General features: G+C 39.1%; 2 protein-coding genes across 2 annotated transcripts in view; both read right to left on the bottom strand.

The window, feature by feature from the left end:
• The window catches only part of LOC149029110 (Ribosomal L18p/L5e family protein), a 42710-nt gene that overhangs the window by 10830 nt on the left and 11200 nt on the right, over positions 1-20680 (bottom strand). The gene's annotated exons all lie outside the window — the stretch shown is intronic.
• LOC149029111 (uncharacterized) lies at positions 5081-9159 on the bottom strand. Its single transcript, XM_089140416.1, has 3 exons — positions 6519-9159; positions 6253-6383; positions 5081-6164 (listed from the first exon to the last, which is right to left on the bottom strand). The coding sequence occupies exons 1-3, from the start codon at positions 6826-6828 to the stop codon at positions 6102-6104; spliced, it is 504 nt and encodes a 167-aa protein (XP_088996542.1). The 5' UTR covers positions 6829-9159; the 3' UTR covers positions 5081-6101.

The following is a 20680-nucleotide window of genomic DNA, read 5'->3' as shown; positions in this document are numbered from 1 at the left end:
ACTGGTTGCCCTTTAATATAACCAATGAATCAAATAGTTGTCGGCATCGGGATACCATTCATGGAATGATAAGAGAGTTCCTCAACTATTCCACCCATATCATTTGCAGAGATATCTACGAGATCATCCCCAATCCCTTGGGAAGGGTCCCCTTCATCATCAAACTGCAACAATAGGAGTTGTTTCACCTTCACCTATGACCCGGAGCGAAACGCTCATCACAATTAAAACAGAGACCCTGTTCTCTTCGCTTTTGCATTTCGAACAGAGAAAGGCGTTTAATGGGTAAGGTGTTGTGTGTGGGTCGTGGTGGAGATGTAACAGTGGTGGTCTGGTGGAAATTGGAATTGGTTTCGGATAGGAACGTCTTGGTTCATTACCGCTGGGTTCTGCCAATTTGGATTCATACAATTTGGCTAAATCCATAGCTTCGTGTAAATCTGCTGGTCTAAATGCGAACACCTCTTTACGGATATCATAACGTAATCCCGAAATGAAGCAACTCACTAAAGCCGCCGGTGGTAATCCCACAACTCGGTTAGAGAGAGCTTCGAAACGACTCTGAAATTCTACCACTGTGGTAATCTGGGTAAGCTTGAACAGTGTTGCTTGATGGTCTTCGTATGCTGAAGGCCCGAATCGCTTCTCTAAGGCACGCGTAAATGCTTCCCAACTAGGCAATTGGCGATCCTTATACATCCATTGAAACCAATCGAGAGCCAAATCGTCCATATAAAACGCTGATATCTGCAATCGTTGTTCATCCTGTATGGTATGGAAGTCAAAGAATCTTTCAGCCCAGAAGATCCAATTTGATGGGTTTCGTCCATCAAAACGTGGAAATTCCAGCTTCATTGGTGCGCATAGGGGTGTCAATTTATAGCCCGAACCGTTAAAACCGAACTACACCGGCCCGTTATAGCCCGAACCAAACCTTAATGGACAGTAATTGGGCTGAGGGTTGTGGAGCCCACACCAACCCGAAACCGAACCGCAACCCGTTACAACCCGTTTTGTAATTTTACATTAAATAGTATTTGAATCATTATATTACCATTAGGTAGTTGGTATAGACACTTAAAATAATTAAGCATGAATTCAAAGATCAAATGGTCATTTAACTACTTAATATCTAGGTTCTTGATTTCTATAGAATGGGTGGGTTTCTTTTAATGGAAATTGACCAATAGCAACTTTGCTTTCCATATAATTTTCATTTTTGTTGTAGGATGCTCAATTGTTATTTCTTGTTCTTTTTCTTATACACAATAAACTGTTAGCCTAAACCGTTAGTTAGCCCGAACCCAAACCGCACCAAACCGAAACCGGCCCGAAACCGTTATTTTGCTAATGGGCCGTGTTTGGGCTAGGTGTTTTTCAGCCCGAAACTGCCCCAAACCGCACCGTTGACACCCCTAGGTGCACAGTTCTGATTTGATTTTTGGGATGCAGATTCGGTTGGGTTCGAGTTACCTAAGAAGGCAAAGATCTCTGTCAACGTAGATGCTTGCGGTGTTTGGGACATCTAACCACTGAGAGTCATAATTTGTGTGACCAGCAGTGACATCGTAGTCTTTTGCTCCATCACCGTTGCCTGTAACTGACTCATCGAATCCTTTTGCTCAACGACAGCAGCCTGCAACGTATTCAGAATCTCTCCATGTTCAGACGAAACCGTGCTCAATTGCTTCAATGACTCATCCAACATACGCCCAGTGGGTTCCCTCAGCCATCCGGCAGGTCGGACCAATGTCATGGTTACCTGTAAAATTAAGCTGAGAATTGGGGATCTGAGAAATAGAGGGAGAGACGGCGAAGAAGAGGGAATAAGAGAGTAAGAGTTTAATGATCTCGATGCCTTTTCATTCTGCCAGAATGCATTATATAGCACTGGTCTTATAGATCTTTACATCTGTCCATAATTCTCTATGTTATGTTGTGTATAAGATATACTACAATTAAGTAGAATAATCCTGAAGGTAAGTGGGCTGCTTATGGACCCTTGTAGGTCGTAATAGGCTTAGCCCAATATCCTGAATATTCATGACATAAGGACTGAAATGTCCTATCATTGCTGGGCATAATTATTAGCCTAAGCCAAAATTACTAACTAGAGGAGAAAGAAAAAAATACCACTGATGTGCTGCTGGGCAGAAAGCCTAGGGGCTTCACTTCAGTTTTTAACTGCTGAAGACCAAACCTGTGAGACCTAATCAAGGGAATGGACCTGCATCAATGGCATAATGTCCAAAACATATTCTCTATCTCCTTATGACATGCAAGTCATATCCTAATATGAGGAACTTTTATGTACAGAATTAAGTTTCCCTTCAATAGCTTAGATATTTAATTCGACAAAATCAACTTATGCTGCATGACATCATTGATAAAGTTAGGCAAAACTCAACAATCACATATACTCAAAAAACATTACATAGGAAAAGGCTAGAATCCAATCATCAATATTACCAAAACCACGATGGAAAGTACAACCTATATTGGTCAATATGATACAACACTCGATACAGGATGATACATCTCTTAAAATCACCTGACCAATACAATACTCGATACCAAAACTTTAAACCTTGATCGAGGGAGATAACTTGGATGTGATAGATCTACTACAGCACCAAGGAAGTAACTTGGATGTGATAGATCTACTACAGCACCAAGGAAGTAAACCTTCATGGAAGATCAAACCTGTAATTTAGGACATCCGTGTCTTTGGCTCCCTTATTTAGCTCAACAACGTTCACACACATTTTGAGAGAGGTCAACAATGTGGCCGATCATCTAGCATCCCTTGTCGCAAAATCTCAAGCAGTGTTATTTTCTGTTGGTTCTTCCCTCTTTTTTTGTGTTGGGCAATTTTAGTAGATAAAATAGGTTGTACTTTCCATCATCATTTTAAATTTAAATACTCCATCATGAATATTATTTTGGTTCACCTCCTCTCCCACCCAAGCCCTCCCCCACCCTTCCCCTGTTTTGCCCAAGGTCTAGGACCCCCCCCCCCTCACAGGCCCCCTCAGTCCCCTCCCCCTGCCCCACCTTTCCCCTAAACCCACGACTCCCTTACCCCCCACTTCTCCCCTGTGGCAGCTTCAAAACCCCATCCCCTGTAGTTTCCTTTTCCCCAGCCCCTTTAGTCCTCTTATCGTCTCCCTAGGATCGCACCTACCCCTAGGTCATAGTTCTATTATTCCTTCACCAATTACACCTAGTTTCCCTAGTTCAGAAAAATTCCTGCACTTCATTTTCTTCCTCTAAATTTTCTGCAAATTATTTTCCAACTGCTAAAAACCTAAACCTACTTCAATTCAGACCATATAGTACATTCCAGACCATCAAACACAGGTTCTGAAATTAAAGAACAGCAAGTGCAGCCCCTCTCCCACCCTAGCTGAAACAACCCCCACCCCCCCAGGGGGAACCCAAGTTTTCCAGTTTTTTGATAAAATTCAAAGCTCTATTAAGTATTATACTAAGGTTTCTAGAGCTACAGACATGGTAGGAGATCTCGCTCTCGAGCGAGATCTCGCCACTAAAAAAACTGAGATCTCGACCAAGATGGCGAGATCTCGGTCGAAATATGCCAAAAAATTGGCGGTAGTCTCGGTGGCCATCTCGGTGGGTTTTAGGGCTCTGGTTGGGCTAAAACTTGGTGTTTAGCCTATTTAAGGCCTTTTGAACACATTGGTGGCCTTAGATTTGTGAGAAAATAACCCTAACTATGTCTCCTAAGTCGACCCTATGTGTAAAACCGAAATTCTATGAAATGCAAGGTTAGAGTCTTAGAGAATAGAGTTAGAGTCTTAGAGAGTCAGAGACAACATGTAATGTAAAGATATCAAGTAATTCAAGACTTAAGTTAATGAGTTATTATTTATCAACTATTAATTATCAAATACGAATATACAAATACAATAACATTACACATCAAGTATTCAAGTCAACAAGTGATCAAAGTTCAAACTTCAAACTATCAAAGATTCAAAGTAATAAATTGTTACATGTCTACAAAATTTTACAACCATAAGAATTAAGAAGATTACAACTTACAACTTACAACTTACAACTTACAAGACTAAGAGTATCACTCAACATTCCGCATCAATTGATTCTGAACGGTGGCCACATATGACTCCCAAGTCAATTGATCACTGAAGTATGTTACATATCGGTTTATATGACCAGTATATGTCTGCATGTCAGAATACTGGAGGAATAGCACTCTGGGATAATCGTCAATCATGGGTGGGTGAAAGAGCCATTGTTGTTGTTGTTGTTCATATAGTTGTTGAGTATTTGGGTACGGATTTCTAAACCACTCATTTAACAACCCACCTTCACTCTCATATGTGTACTCTTCAGGTGAAGGCTCTTAAGGAATAGTATGACCTCCATAAGAAGAATACCCACTGTAATCTGACCCGGTGCTGTGATCCCCGTATTGGTACCCCGATGATAGGCTCTGCTGTTGTGAATCACTCTGATCTAGGCTTATGCTTCAATTCAAGATCATGCATGCTCGCATCATCATTCTGTTGCCCCTGCCCCTAGTTTGATATGCTCTTCCTACTCCTACTATAAGTCCAAGAGATAGGGGAACTGTGGCTCACATGTGTCGGATGACTCGGACCTGGTGGAGGTGAGTTAGGTGACTCCCTTTGTTGACGCTGACTTCCACCAGAAACACGACCAGCCTGACTGCCTCCATGACTCGAACTCGATGGCTGACTTGGGCCACTTGGCCGTCTGGTATCATCGGCATCATCTGAATCCCCACTACTAGTTGTCACCTCAGTTGTTTTAAGTCGACCAGGTGGTTCCACAAATGGTACAGCTGATCTTTCTGATGCCGCTACAGCAGCCTGACCCTCATCAGAAGATAGGTGCTCAGCCACAACATCTGGGCCCATAGCAACAGCAATGGTAGGATCAGGTTGCCCTTCTAGCCCATCCAGCACTGGGCCACCTTGATCCCTAACCCACTGATATATGACATCATCTTCCTCAGTGGCGGAGCCACGTTGGGACCGGAGGGGGCCATGCCCCCCCCCCCCCGGATTTTTTGAAATTGTAATTATCCATTGTTTTTTTCCTTATTTCTCTATCTTTAAATGTGAAATACCACTATTTGGCCCCCCTCCAAAAATTAAAAATAAAATTTAAGATAAAGATGATGGGTACAAATGTCTTTCATAATCTTTATCTAATGGTTATCATTAAATCCCTAGTTTTAAGGAATAAAATGTTAAATTCTAATTAAAAACTAACTCACGATCCATGAATTTCTCCTTGTATATTCTCTCCTATTTTCATTTCTATTTATTCGCTCATGAATCCCCTCTTTTATTCCTATTTTTTCTCTTTTTTTGTCTCACACGTCTCACAAAATATAGAAGTAATTATCAAATTTTGGAATTTTCCTAAATCTTCTTCACATTAGGTATTCACTCTCTCTTTCTCAAATTATTCTTTTCTCTCTCTTACACTCACAAATTTTCTATTAATTTACCTAATTTTTAATGTAGACTCCACATTAAAATATAATAATATATTATGAGATGGAACCTACATTGGGTCCCACATTGGCCCACATACATTCGACCCCCCCCCCAATGTTCAATCCTGGCTCCGCCCCTGATCTTCCTCATCTTCTGCGGGGGGCTCGTGGAATATATCAGTCAACTCAATCGGTTCACGACTGTCGTCATCTATATCATCTTGTATGTGCCCTACTCTCAATCTCATGTTGTAATGCACATACACTAAGTCCTCGAGCCTCTTACTCCCCAATCTGTTCCGTACCTTACTATAGATGAGCGAGAAGGTGCTCCAATTCCTCTCGCAACCAGAGGATGAGCAAGTCTGTGAGAGTACTTTAATTGCTATGTTCCTGAGATTTGGCGCACTAGTTCCATATAGAAACCACCAATCAGCTGCATAACCAAAAATAAGAATGCATTAGGCAAGTAAATCTTTATATTTATATAACTTATCAGTTATCATTAATAGAGTTATAGTCTATAGACTTATAGACTTAATGACTTATAGTCTTATAGAGTAGTGAACTATTTACCAGGATCAGTTTTTTACCTAGTTGCAACTGCAGAAGGCTTTCCAAAACTCCCAGAGGCATCCCTGAACTCCCTGATCTATACACCAATTCTTCAATTATTGTATTATGTATATGCTTAATGCACTAATGCAAGAAGTTGAAGAAACAATTGAATAAGTTCTCACCTCTCCATTAATTGTCCCTTGCATTACGGGATTTGACACAAGCTTCTCCACCACCTCTTGCACCGCAGTCATCAACTTTACATCAAGCCCCAGATCATTCTTGTAATGGTACTTTGGGTTGAGGTAGTAAGCTTGCATTGTGGAAATAAAAAATTTGGTTAGTGACTTAGTGATTTGGTTGTTTACTTGTTTATAAATTATAAGTTATAACAAATAAAGAATGTAAATTAAAGTATACAAAACTTAAAGACTTAAAAGTGACTCACCAGCCAAGTGCAAAGGATGCATCAAGTGCGTCTCCCATCTATTATCGATGATCCTCTCGTAGGATTTGAAGGTGCTAGGGGCAGCAGCTCTAACCAACTCTTTCATTTGCTGGAGGGCAGCATATATGCGGGGCATTGTGGGCTTCTTCTCCGAATCCACCATCCTTAAAACAAACACAATAGGCTCTATAATGCCCAGTGTCCTACTCAGTTGCCTCCAAAAGGAATCATCAGCAATGGTTTGTTGGGCTAGTACTGCATCAGGATGGCTAGATCCACGCCAACCAAACCACTCCTCACTTGCAAACATGTGCCGAAGACCCACCACTTTCTTCTGGAAACTTTTCAAAGCTACATAGTTGGTGGCGAATCTAGTCAATCCAGGTCTGACTAGATCATCTTCAGCATATAACCATGGTTATAAATAAAATTACTTACCCTTCTATCCCTCTCAACCACAGTATTAATTGACTTTCTTTTCCCCAAGTCCTTCAACATAAGATCAATCGAATGAGCAGCACATAGTGTCCAAAAGAGGTGGATCCTGCTGCTCTTCTTCCTCATCAACATTTCACCAGCTTTTTTGAAGTTAGCACCATTATCTGTGACAATTTGGACAATTCTTTGGCCCTACCTCGAGGACCACCTCCCTAAGAAGCTTGTAAAGGTAGTCAGCATCTTTGATCTTATCTGAGGCATCCACTAACTTAAGGAAGGATGTCTTTCCATTGCAGCTCACCATGAAATTAATGATGGACTGTCTAGTAGGACCAGTCCATCCATCAGCCATCACAGTAACACCATATGTACTCCATTTTTCCTTTAATGAACCAATGTATTCATCCACCTCCTGCTTTACCTTGGGTAAATATTTATTCATTACTTCCCAAGCTGTTGGGCCTTTAACCCCTACACCTGCCCTAGAAACTGCATTGATCATCCCCTGATAGTATGGTGTTTTGGCTACATTGGCTGCAATGTTTTTATAGAGCATGAATATGCTGATTGATAACCTAGCTTCCTCCTCCCTACTGCCTTCTCTACCTCCAGCAAACATATATGGAATGCTTCTTTAATAGATGTCTTGTTGCTTGAAGAGGAAAGGGTCTTAGTCAAATGCAATCATATTGTCTAGTCTTCCTCCTCCTTTCGGTCCTCTCAGTTCCTTGAAAACTATGTCTAGGTGGCATGGATGCCCCTGACCCCGAACCACCTGCTTCCCTTGTCTGTTCATATTGCCTCACACTCTCAGCATGTAAGGATTGTCTGCTAGCTTCCATTGCAGCCTTCATCTGTCTCCATTCGGCTCGTGACTCAACACTCATAACCCTCCTCCTCAAATCATCATCGCTTGACTCCTCATCAACATCAAGAGTAGGTCTAGATAGCACTGTATCATCAAATTCCCTTTGCTTTTGTGCCATCTCGTCCTTTTTTTGTTTCCCTCCCCTTAAAGTTGCTGCAATTGCTTTTTGCACTTCATAAGGAACCCTGGGACACTTGGCAACATCTTTATAACCACCAGCCAAATGTTGCTTTAATCTGGTTGAACCACCAGAATTCAAAATCTTGAGGCAATACTTGCATCGGGATTTCTTCTTGTTAGCAGTCAGTGGATCCCCATGTTGCCAAGCAATGTCTTGAGCATGGTAAAAAATTCGAGGGAAACTCAAGTTTCGACCGGGTGAAAATGGGAAACTTAGGTGGAAACTTGGGAAGTTTCGAGGAAATCGAGGACTTTTCCGTACAAGTTTCGACAGGTTTTAGAGAGTATTTTGGGATGGGATCCTTTATTTAAGCTAATTAGAGTATAAAGAATATATTTGTTGTATTTTGCTAAAAAAATCAATGTAGATATGTTATTCAATGTACATAACATCAATATAGAGTTGTCCAAAAAGTACATTATAAATTTAACTACTTAAGCACATAACATTCAATATATAATTTCTAACTTCAAAATAGTTGACAATAAAAGGAAAATACAACTTAGTGTGAAGAGGAGTGCCAAGAGTGGATTCATCCTGTGAGCTGAGTAGTACTATGCTTGTAACATACTCTCCTCCAACCAACGAACATAGACATCCCATGACATTTTATGCATATGGTTGTCAAGTTAATCGACAACTGTAACTTTATGAGTCTAGTCATCAATATGCTTAAGATAACCAACCTGAGGGAATACGCACTTTGAATAGGGAAGTCCTGATGGAGGGGTACTTGTCATGGGTATTTGGGGAAACATGAAATAAACAAAAAAATTGAAAATTTGGAAAAACTACAAAATTTACAGGAAAAAGTCTCAAGTTTCCACAAAATTTCCTAGGTTTCCACGAAATTTCCTAAGTTCCACGAAATTTCCCAAGTTTTTCACGAAATTTCCAAAGTTTCCCACAGAATTTGGGAATTTTTTTTTTCTCATGAACCAGCTGGTCTAACTGGGTTGAACCAAGTTTCGACAGGTTTCGAGGTTTTAACAAGTTTTGACAAAATTTCGACAATTTCGATTGAAACTGAGGACTATTTTTCGGTCCTCATGAGTTTCGTTTTGCATTTTCCAAAATGAGAAATTTCGGTGGAAATTTCACAAGTTTCGATGAAATTTTGTTCTATGCTTTGTTCTAAGATAACATATATACAATGCTCAATAAGACATGTTTGTATTTTTAAAATAAACTACATAACATAAGCATCATTTAAATATATATATATATATATATATTTAAAAATAATTTTTTAACAAAATATTATTTTTCATAATTATTTTATTTAATTATTTAAAAATAATAATAATAAATAAATACAGCAAGCATGATAATCAAAATATTAATACATGAGATTGTAGCCCTCTAAATGTAGTTTAACATAAATAATAATCACATTCATATCATAAGTATTTATTTATAATCTTTAATTTTAATTTTTTAGATAATATATTTTTTAAATACGAAAATTCAAAAAAAAAATTTAATAACAGAAAATTACATTTTTTTTCCATGAAAGTGTAGATCAAAGCTTGATCATCAACATATATTTATATCACACTCATACAATCATTGTAGAACCTTGTATTTGAAAAAAGTCAAATTTGGGGGAAAATCTTACATTTCTTGAAGATCCCTTGAAATAGGCTTGAATCACTACAAATATGCTTGAATTTGTTGTTGTAGATGAGTTGATGATGTTGCTATGTTGAATCCCGGCCAAATTCCGGCCAAAAATCGAGTTTTCCGGCCAAAATTATGCTTCCAGCGAGATAGAGTTGCGAGACAGGCTCGAGAGATGCGAGATATGCCTCTCTCGAGCGAGACTTAAAGCCCCTAAAGCATGCATTTTTGTCCCGTTAGCGAGATCTCGGCCAAAGATCTCGTCTCGCCTCTCACAAAAGGCGAAATATCTCGCGAGATCACCAGGGCAGCCCTTAGTTTTAGGAAAATTCCACTACTACCCCAAACCATAAAACTGGTCTACATCACCTTGTTATAGGGGAGCAAGAGGAATCGAAGGATTGCTTATGCAAAATCCAATGGCCACCATGCATGAACTCAATCCCTGTTCCAAGAGTTAGTATGTTGATTAATAAAGAATGCTACATTAGACAAAGCATGGGAGGGAGAGGGAATGGTGATTGAAGCATAGGCATGTCAAAATTCCATCTATCAAGCCAAGGGTGGACAGTGGACTGATTCACCATCTCCCACCTGCATGAAAATTCCTTGTTTCATGAAGTCTCTAGCTGCACTGATGGATTTCCAGCCACAAGATGAAGATGTGATGCTTTCCCTCGGAGGAAATCAGATCTATTGAAATATTTAGCTTTCATAAGCCTTTCCCTAAAGTGATTGATTGAGATTGAAGAGCTCCCAAGCCTTCCAAGTCAGAAGAACAAGGTTTGTTACTTTCATATTTTTCAAGTTGAGTCTCCAAATCTCTAAGGCTGCAGATGGTTTTCCAATTATTTGTGTGGACTAAAGATTTTCCCCTTTGGACCAAAAGAAACTTCTATATGCAGCATCTAAATCCTTTTACTTTGAAGAGTGAAGCTTAAAACAAGACATGAAGTGGGGCAGCATGGCTGAAAAGATAGTTTGAATAAGGATTGCTTTATCTGCTGAACTGAGATGCTTTGCCTTCCATCCTTGTGATCTTGTATTGACTCCCTGTATTAAGGATTCAGTGTTTCTCTTTTGTGTTGCCACTGATTAATGGAATGCCAAGATATATAACCATCTCTAATGTTGGTAACATAGAGTTGAGTTAAGAGCTATCCCTTCAATGGTCCCTTGTTACTAGGACTATAATGTGCTCTGATTTTTTGCAAGAATAGTTGTTGTCCTAAAAAAGTGCAAATCTCCATAGAACCTCTTGAAAGATAACAGTTCTTTATGAGTGGCTTGGCCAAAAAGAATAAGGTCATTTGCAAATGCCAGGTATTTCCCCTACCCTAGATAATTTGATTCCTTTAAGATGCTTCAAAGCTTCCACACATAGTACAAAGATGTAGAAGATAGAGGATTCCCTTGCCTTAGGCCTCTTCCAAGTTTAAACCTGTTTAAGGGTCTCATTTAAGAGGATAGAATAGAGTGATTGACTGATTGTAATACAAAACATGATCCACTTGACCCATCTTTGAGGGAAACCACAGCTTTTAAGAGCCAACTCAATGAAATACCATTCCAATCTATCATATGCCTTATACCACTACTTAACAGGCATCAAACCTGTCTTTGCTTTTCTGTGTTGATTCACCTTATGCATCACTCATTCAAAATGTTATCCTGAATGTGCAACCCCTAGATGAACCCGCTTTGATTAAAAGAGATGAGTTTAGGCATGAGGGATCTCAGTCTACTTACCAAGATTTTGGAGATGATCTTGTAGCCTACATTGCACAACCTAATGGGTCTACAGTCACCCACAATATTTGGAATGTCTATTTTAGGGATAAGAGCAAGGAAAGTATGATTGATTGATCCAATGAATGTATCCGAGTTAAAGAAGGCATGCACAAAGCTTAATGTTCTTATTAAAAATTTCATATGAATTGTGGTCAGGAACAAATTTCAATCGAAGCTGAAGTTTGTACCCAGGGAAAATGCAAGATTTCCAGGTCAATTTCGGTCGAAACCAATGACATTTTTCTAAATTTCGACCCTAGGTTTTGGGACTTCTATGACCCCATTTCATTTGATTTCTTGCCTCCTACCTCTATTTAAAGCATAATAAACACAATAGAACTAGCATTTTGCCCAAAAAAAACCACTGAAAATTTATCATTCAAGTATACTAACAAATGAATGGTTCCAACAAGTACAAACACTATCTGACCAATAGTGGAGGCTTCTGTAGCAAGTTTTTCAAACCCAAGAATGTTTGCAGTAGGAGTGCACAATATTAGGTCTGTTGCCATGGTCATGGTGCAGTGCAGTGGTGAATTCTGAATTCCATATCCTCAAACTGAGGAATAAAACGATGCTCAGAATCTGCTTCTTGTTCTCCATGACATTGTAGAGGATATCTCCTTCATCATCTAGATACCTTGGAATATAAAGTTTGTAAGACAGCGTTTGGTAATGTTTCTGGCATTCTTTTGGTCTTTGAGAACAGAAGAACAGGCTAAAGGCGTTTGATAAAACGGTTCGTTCTTCTGTTCTTTACAAATGAACCGATAAGAAAAATTGTCTGAACAACGCCTTTTGCAAAACATGTGAGACATGGTTTTACCAAAGAACAGAAACAGAACTCATGAAATTGGTGTTGATGAAATCTTTACGTTCAGCTCTTCCTCAAGTGAAGAACCACAACATCATCAGAAAGTCTCACGACACCCAGCCCAGCAACCATTTTGTCTTCTCTCCTCTATCATGAGCTTCCGGCAGCGGCGAGTACTTTCTTTTCAGCTCCATGAAACCCTAGTTTGCGTCTTCTCCTCCTTCATTTCTATAGTTGTCCTTCAGCTCTTTCTCTATTTCCCTTTCCAAATCTCCTCAACCTTGAAGAATTTTCCCCATTCCAGTTCTATTATTGCTAAGAGAAACACAACGTTTTCGATCAAACAGTGAGTTTGGCCCTAATTGTTTTATGCTTTTCTATACGTGCATCTTTCCCACAAGATTGGGCCGTCGGTGCTGATAGAGAAGTTCTTACATAACGTTGATCTCAATTATTTAATCAGTTGAGTTGGTGGGTGATGGATGCAAATCGTTCACGGTGAAAAAAGACATGTTCTATCTATTTAAGGGGGTTCTGGACAACTTGGGGAGCTTGAGACAACAGTATGGTCAGGCAAAGTCAGTCAATAAGGTGATGTTGGGGATTGAAGCTTACAAGAAGTGCTTCGTGATTGGGCCCCTTACCCTCCCAACCATGTCGTTGGACACCTTGAAGGCAACTTCGCCTTCATTCTATTCGACAACTCTACCTCCACCTTGTTTGTCGCTTTTGTAAGTGGATCACCCTCTTTAAATGCACAATTTCCCCTTTTTTGGGTAGCATTGAAGATTTCCCTCTATTTTTTGTTTTCTGAACAAACAGGATCTATTCAGGAAAGTTCCTCTATACTGGGGAATCACCGGTGATGGGTACGTTGCCTTTGCAAATGATGCCAAGTTGCGGCAAATCCCTTACATCTTTCCCTCAGGTAATTGAAATTAATTCCACTCATCCTTCTTTCATCACTGCTTCCCTTAATGGGAATCTTAGTCCTTATCATCTTTAATGTGTTGTCATATTACAGGATGCTTTTTCTCCACCGCAAAATGTTTTCGTTTAATAACTTGTTTATCTGTGTTTAATCGACAGGCCTTTGGTTACTGTGATATATCATCTTGTAAGTGGATTTTTCCCATTTATATGAAATGTAGGTAGTTTGGTTACTCAAATTATGGTTTTTTTGTTTGGTTTATGGATAGATGTGAGTCTCATATGGACGACCAGAAAAGGCTGATATTGGTTCTCTATTCCACAACAACCCCCTTGATGTAAACCCGAACCTAGGGCTAAGGACAATTTGGGAATTTCCCTAGAGTTTATGGTTGCCCAGGAATTCCAGCTAAAGGGATGGGTGTTTCAGGGGTCTTAGGATCCTCTAGAGCTTTAGATAACCCTCCTGTAACTGGAATCAGTTCTGAACTTCACTGTGAATAGACTTCCGATCTGGAATTTGAACCAAAAGTCAAAATTAGGGTTTAAGGTAGGTTCGTCCAGGGAGGGTTTGCATCAGTCTTTGCTGGTTCTGTAAATTCGGAACTGGGTTTCAAGGATTTAGAAGGTCTAAGAAGGTCTGGTTTGTCGAAATTAGGGTTTTCAGAAGTTTTGAAATTCTGCAGAATTCTTCCAAGGTAGAGGACGAAGTGCAGACATTTGCTGGCTTAAGCGATGGGGCTGCAGCGGTTTCTAGGTCTAAGCAAGCGAGGGAGGCGACTGGGATCAGTTGATATTGAGGGAAGAGACTGTACTTACTAGGGGAGGCTTGAATTAGGTTGCTGCTGGAGCTTGAAGAAGAACTTTCAAAACTGCAATAACATTGGCATAATCCAGCCGCAGGCCCCCCCACCATGGGAAACCCACGACTTCTCTCAAGTCTTTCTTCAACTCAAAATTTTATTAATTCAAAACTGAAAATTACATTGGACTAATGGGCTATTTATAGCCTTCAAAAAGAGACTTTCACTTAGGTTGGGATTCCCTAATAGATGAGGACCCCAACTCTTGACCAAAACACTCAAAATGGCATCTAATTACTTAAAGATCTCAATCTACTAAACACATGCTTAGTTAAACGTTAAGTTACGTTAAAAAGCACATGCTAATTAAGATAGTTAGGACTCAAACAAACAACTCCCAATCAAAATAAAACTCTTAAATAACTCATAAACTAGGATTCTAACTAACAAAAGAGAAGTAGAAAAGTAATCCACAAAAAGAGCTGGACCTGTTTCCAACTAAATAGGACTCGAACCATTGGTGGGTAATGACCAAAATACCCATGTTGGTCCCCCCCCAGGCTTGCCTCAAACTGCTAGTGAGCTGGGCCCTGCTCTGGCCCCTCTTGGGCTGTCCTTGGCTGGTTACATCCCCCCCTTCGAGCTCATCTTCGCTGAACTTATTGAGCGGTAAATTTTCTCCAACAAAATTTGCTTTTAATGGTTAATAATTCTTAAGATTTTGTATCTATCCTTACGCTGATCATTACATTGTCAATAGAATTCTTTGGGCTTTTGGTGTGTATGCTGAATTTGTGTTAGAGCTGCCGCAGCTTCATTTGACGCAGAAATCAGAGGTTGGGTTGCCAATTGATTTGTGTTTACTAATTTCTAGTTTTAATGTTCTATTTTCCTTGACCCTTTCTATTAGTTATTTCAGAAGATTGAACCATCTAAAGCCATTATGTTTTGCTTTGGGTGCTGAAAGATTATTGGCTTGTGGTTACTGGATGATCTGGGTGAGTTGGACAGAGAAGTAAAGACTTAAATCTAGATGCTTAAATTTTGTGTCATACTGATTCCTACAATATCAGTAGATATATGTCTAGATTGTTATATTACCAAGCTTGCTGGCCTTACTTTTTTGTAAAACTTCGATAATAACAAATCCAAGTCAGGTTTCTACAACTTTTTTCTTGGATATGAGGTTCTCCTCATCATGGTAAAAAAATTCAAGGGAACCTCAAGTTTCAACCGGGTGAAAATGGGAAACTTAAGTGGAAACTTAGTTGAGGAAACCGAGGACTTTTCCGTACAAGTTTCGACATCAAGTTTCGACAGGTTTTAGAGAGTATTTTAGGGTGGGATCCTGTATTTAAGCTAATTAGAGTATAAAGAATACATTTGTTGTATTTTGCTAAAAAAATTAATGTAGATATGTCATTCAATGTACATAACATCAATGTAGAGTTGTCCAAAAAGTACATTATAAACTTAACTACTTAAGCACATAACATTCAATATATAATTTCTAACTTCAAAATAGTTGATAATAAAAGGAAAATACAACTTAGTGTTAAGAGGAGTGCCAAGAGTGGATTCATCCTCTGAGTTGAATACTACTATGCCAGTAACATCCTCTCCTCCAACCAACGAACATAGACATCCCATGACATTTTATGCCTATGGTTGTCAAGTTAATCGACAACTGTAACTTTATGAGTCTGGTCATCAATATGCTTAAGATAACCAACCTGAGGGAATACGCACTTTGGATATGGAAGTCCTGATGGAGGGGGTATTTGTCGTGGGTATTTGGGGAAACATGAAATAAACAAAAAAAATTGAAAATTTGGGAAAACTACAAAATTTATAGGATAAAGCATGGTAAAAAATTCGAGGGAAACTCAAGTTTCGACCGGGTGAAAATGGGAAACTTAGGTGGAAACTTGGGAAATTTCGAGGAAACCGAGGACTTTTCCGTACAAGTTTCAACATCAAGTTTTGACAGGTTTTAGAGAGTATTTTGGGGTGAGATCCTGTATTTAAGCTAATTAGACTATAAAGAATACATTTGTTGTATTTTGCTAAAAAATCAATGTAGATATGTCATTCAATGTACATAACATCAATGTAGAGTTGTCCAAAAAGTACATTATAAACTTAACTACTTAAGCACATAACATTCAATATATAATTTCTAACTTCAAAATAGTTGACAATAAAAGGAAAATGCAACTTAGTGTTAAGAGGAGTGCCAAGAGTGGATTCATCCTGTGAGCTGAGTAGTACTATGCCTGTAACATCCTCTCCTCCAACCAACGAACATAGATATCCCATGACATTTAATGCCTATGGTTGTCAAGTTAATCGACAACTGTAACTTTATGAGTCTGGTCATCAATATGCTTAAGATAACCAACCTGAGGGAATACGCACTTTGGATAGGGAAGTCCTAATGGAGGGGCTTTTGTCGTGGGTATTTGGGGAAACATGAAATAAACAAAAAAGATTAAAAATTTGGGAAAACTACAAAATTTATAGGAAAATTTCCCAAGTTTCCACAAAATTTCCCAGGTTTCCACGAAATTTCCCAAGTTTCCACGAAATTTCCTAGGTTTCCACGAAATTTCCCAAGTTTCCCACGAAATTTGGGAATTTTTTTCCTCATGAACCAGCTGGTCCAATTGAGTTGAACCAAGTTTCGATAGGTTTCGAGGTTTTGACAAGTTTCGACAGTTTCGATCGAAACTGAGGATTTTTTTTCGGTCCCCATGAATTTCGTTTCGCATTTTCCAAAATGGGAAATTTCGGTGAAAATTTCGCAAGTTTCAATGGAATTTGTTCGCCCCATTTTTTGTTTTTTTTTTCCTTTTTTTTGTTCTATGCTCCTCATAATATTTTTTTTTTTTTTTTTTCCTCTTTTTTTTTTTTTTTTTTTTTTATAAAAATAAGAAGAAGCAGCCTTGTCCCAACTAAATGGGGTCTACATGGATTCTTGCCTTCCAATCAGTCCTGTTTGAGGCCATGCTAAATACAAGGCCTAAGCTATGCATATCATTTCTCATCACTTCTGTTAAGGTTATCTTAGGTCTACCCTAGCTCTTCTACTTCCTTCAATTTGGATTATATCAATTCTCCGTACAGGGGCATTTATAGGATTCCGTTAAACGTGGTTGTGCCACCTCAAACGACTTTTTCAAAGCTATCACCTATGGGAGCAACTCGCAAACCAATTCTAATATAATCATTCCTTATCTTATCCTTCCTAGTTTTGCCACTCATCCATCTTAACATCCTCATTTCTACTACACTAAGTTTATCTATATAATTCTTTTTAATAGCCCAACACTCGCACCTGTCCATCATAGCTGGTCGAACGACGGTCTTATAGAATTTTCCTTTAAGCTTTAATGGAATGCGTTGATTACACAAGACCCCGACGCACCTCTCCACTTCATCCACCCTATTTTAATTCTTTGGGAATCATCATCCTTTATATCACCTTATTTTTTTATGATTGAACCTAGGTACCTAAGACAATCACTCAGAGGAATCTCCTTATCATCAAGTTTCACCACTTCATCATCTGCCCTATCATGATTAAAGTTACAAACTAGATATTATGTCTTCCTTCTACTTAGTTTAAGGCCTCTTGATTCCAAAGCTGCTCTTCATGATTCTAACTTAGTATTAATCCCAACTTGAGTCTCATCTATCAACACAATATCATCAGCAAAAAGCATACACCAAGGGACCTCATCTTAAATGTCATTGATTAATTCATCCATTACAAGTGCAAACAAAAATGGACTGAAAGTTGATCCTTGATGTAGCCCAACTGTAATTAGGAATTCATTACTTTGTCCCCCTACTATTATTACACTTGTCACTGAACCATCATACATATCCTTAACTATGCCTACATATTTACTTGCAACATTTCATTTTTTGTTAAGAAGCCTAATAATTCGCTTATTGTAGCAGTCTCTAATTGTAATACCACTAACCCTGTGGACAAATATTATGTTCTTTACTTTCTTTTTACTATGGTTGCTCCATAGTCAAGGAACATCCTCTCTGTATAAATAGGGGTGAGGTTGCATACATCATGATCCACCCAAGACTCAATAGTGGGGGTAAGTCTCATACACTGGGCACAGCCTTGTCATTTGATATTGGGTATCTGAGCTTGGATGTTTCAACTTATATCCTTCGCTTATCGCAGAAACTCCATCATTTCCCATGAACAAAGGTAGCATTTAAAATATGTAGTATTTTAACGATTAAGATTGCTCAAATGGCATCTTTCTATTTGACTACCATATTCCAATGAAGCTAATCAATTCTAATTTGTAAATTTGTCATCTCTTGCTTTAGATAATTTGTCTAATTCATCTTCCCCACATGTAGGTCATCGAGCCCAGAGGAGCATATTTGTAACAACCTGCGTATTTCTAATTTGGAATCCATATTGCAGATCCGATAACCCGAAGATCAAGTCGGATTAAGTTGTGGAGTATCCGGATTGAAGTCCATGATCCATATCCTTAATCCATGGATCTGGATTCTCTTGTTGAAGATCCAGCCTTGCTGGGAAAGTGGAGTTCTAGTCAGAATCAAGAGGTGTTTGAAGGCGTCCGGATTGAAGATAAGACCTTCCCAATATGTGGTTTAGGGTTAGGTTGGAGTTAGGGATCAACCCCTTAAGCAAAGCACCCATGTACTGAAAAGTATTAGGAGGCGGTTACTTAAGGCGATTAATGCAATCACCCGCCCCAAGCGACCGACATGGTCTGCTTACGGGAATTTGCCCTAATTTGCCCCCTGTCCTCTATAAATAGCAAACCCCGTCCTTTTAACTCATAATTATATTCAGGATTGCTGCTATAGACAGTTAGGAGGCAGAAGACACATGCTAGAAGGCGAGAGAAGCGTGGATTGCGATCTGGATCCATTCCCCCATCTGTTTTGCGAATCTGGTTGAGGTAAATGAATCCCCTTCACTCCATTCTCTTCCCTCAGCTTTTAGAATGGATTAGATCCATCTCCTTTATGTTGGGGTGACCTAATTGTGATTGGTTCTATTCCCTAATCAATGATTTTCAGGAGATCCTATCCGAAAAAAAATCCCTGCATTCAAATAAATGATGGATCTAATCAAAGGAGATGAATTGGGTAATGAATCTTTATAATTTTAGGTTACTGATTTGCACCTTTGTTATAGACTTATTAAGAATGAAATTCGGGCTTGAATCATCCCAAAATCGCATTGGAATTGGATGATTAAAAGTTAGAATTTCGGACTTCGAAAACTGTCTGTAACAAGGGCGGTCGCTTGACCCAACCGACCGGCCTAAGCAACCGGCTGGGTCACAGTGGCTATGTGAGTTTGGTTTTTGCTTTGATTTGACTCATGTCCTTAATATATTCTTGTAACCCTATGTTTAGGTGTTCTCTGAGTTTGCTAGAAGTCTTGTAATTGTGGTTTGATTGCATTTTAGTAAGCTTTTACATAATTACAGGTAAGGACGCACTTTCTTGTTTATATGCAATGACATGCTATATGATGAATCAGTTGTTTCTTACATTATTCATTAATAATGTAACTTGTTGTAGTTGCGTAAGTCATTATTATATTGTTGAATACATGTTGTATGTGTTGTTTCAATATACTTTATCACTTTATGATATTGAACAATTGATTATGTTATGATAGTGAATGATGTGATGTAGTTGTGATGGAAGGGTATCCAATTGGGTATCCAATGCTTGGGATATCAGAGGGTTGTAGTATAGGACACATGCTCACTGATGACTCCAGCACTATTATGACTGCTGGATGACATACCTAGGGAGTCTAGATTGCATGGTACCTTCCATGCTATTACCCTTTCGATAGGGGAATTGAAGCCGAATGACCCGTGACAATGGTGATGTGACTCTGTTTCATCCTACAACAGTAACCAGTCCGTGCAAAGACTCAGTGGTCCACTGTTGATCATGCAATGGTAGGGTTGCATATGTTAGGGTTGGACTCATGGACATCCAAGGAGCAGCCAGGGAGTCGTGAGGGATCATGAAGAGCCTTCCGCCCCAATAATATGTGGATGAACATAGGGTTAGAGAGTGGAGTCCAACAGCGGTAGCCAGTCCTTGAGGGTTCGCATTCCTAGGTTGCGAAGGATGTGGAATTGAGTAAGTTGGTGCCATAGGGGAAGTATCTGGACTTCATATAGTATGTTACCATTATGACTTGCATTGGATTAGAAACCCCGACATGCGCCAGTACTCATGCCAATGGTCGTGGTAAGAGAGTGTTGACTTAAACCCCAGCCATGGACGACTGATGAGGACTTAACCCTTTTATCCAGAATCCCAATAGAGGTAACCAGTACGTGAGGGATCATAGTGACTAGACCTACCTAGAGGAGGGTTGGTATTATATCTTAAAGCATGTCTGTCAACTATCTAGAGACTTGCATAGTTAGATCTTAGTAGCATTCATATTATTGCATATCATTCATTTCATATATGCATTGCTAATTGTGTCGGCATATGTATGAGAAATGTGTTATCCTTACTGAATTCGTCAGAACTCATTCCTTTTCTTTGTATGTTATATTAAACTATACAGATGGTAGCACGTCATCAGAAACTGGAGAAGTTCTATCTAGGTCCAACTTCTTATTTGAAGAGGATGTGACACCGTCAGTGGGAGACGAAAATGTGGTCCAC

Source organism: Hakea prostrata, chromosome 1, assembly GCF_041222555.1.
Source record: "Hakea prostrata isolate BN-2017 chromosome 1, UWA_Hpros_2, whole genome shotgun sequence".
NCBI classification, from domain to species: domain Eukaryota; kingdom Viridiplantae; phylum Streptophyta; class Magnoliopsida; order Proteales; family Proteaceae; genus Hakea; species Hakea prostrata.
Note: the sequence above shows the minus strand (reverse complement) of the source record. Positions and strands in the feature narration are given on the sequence as shown.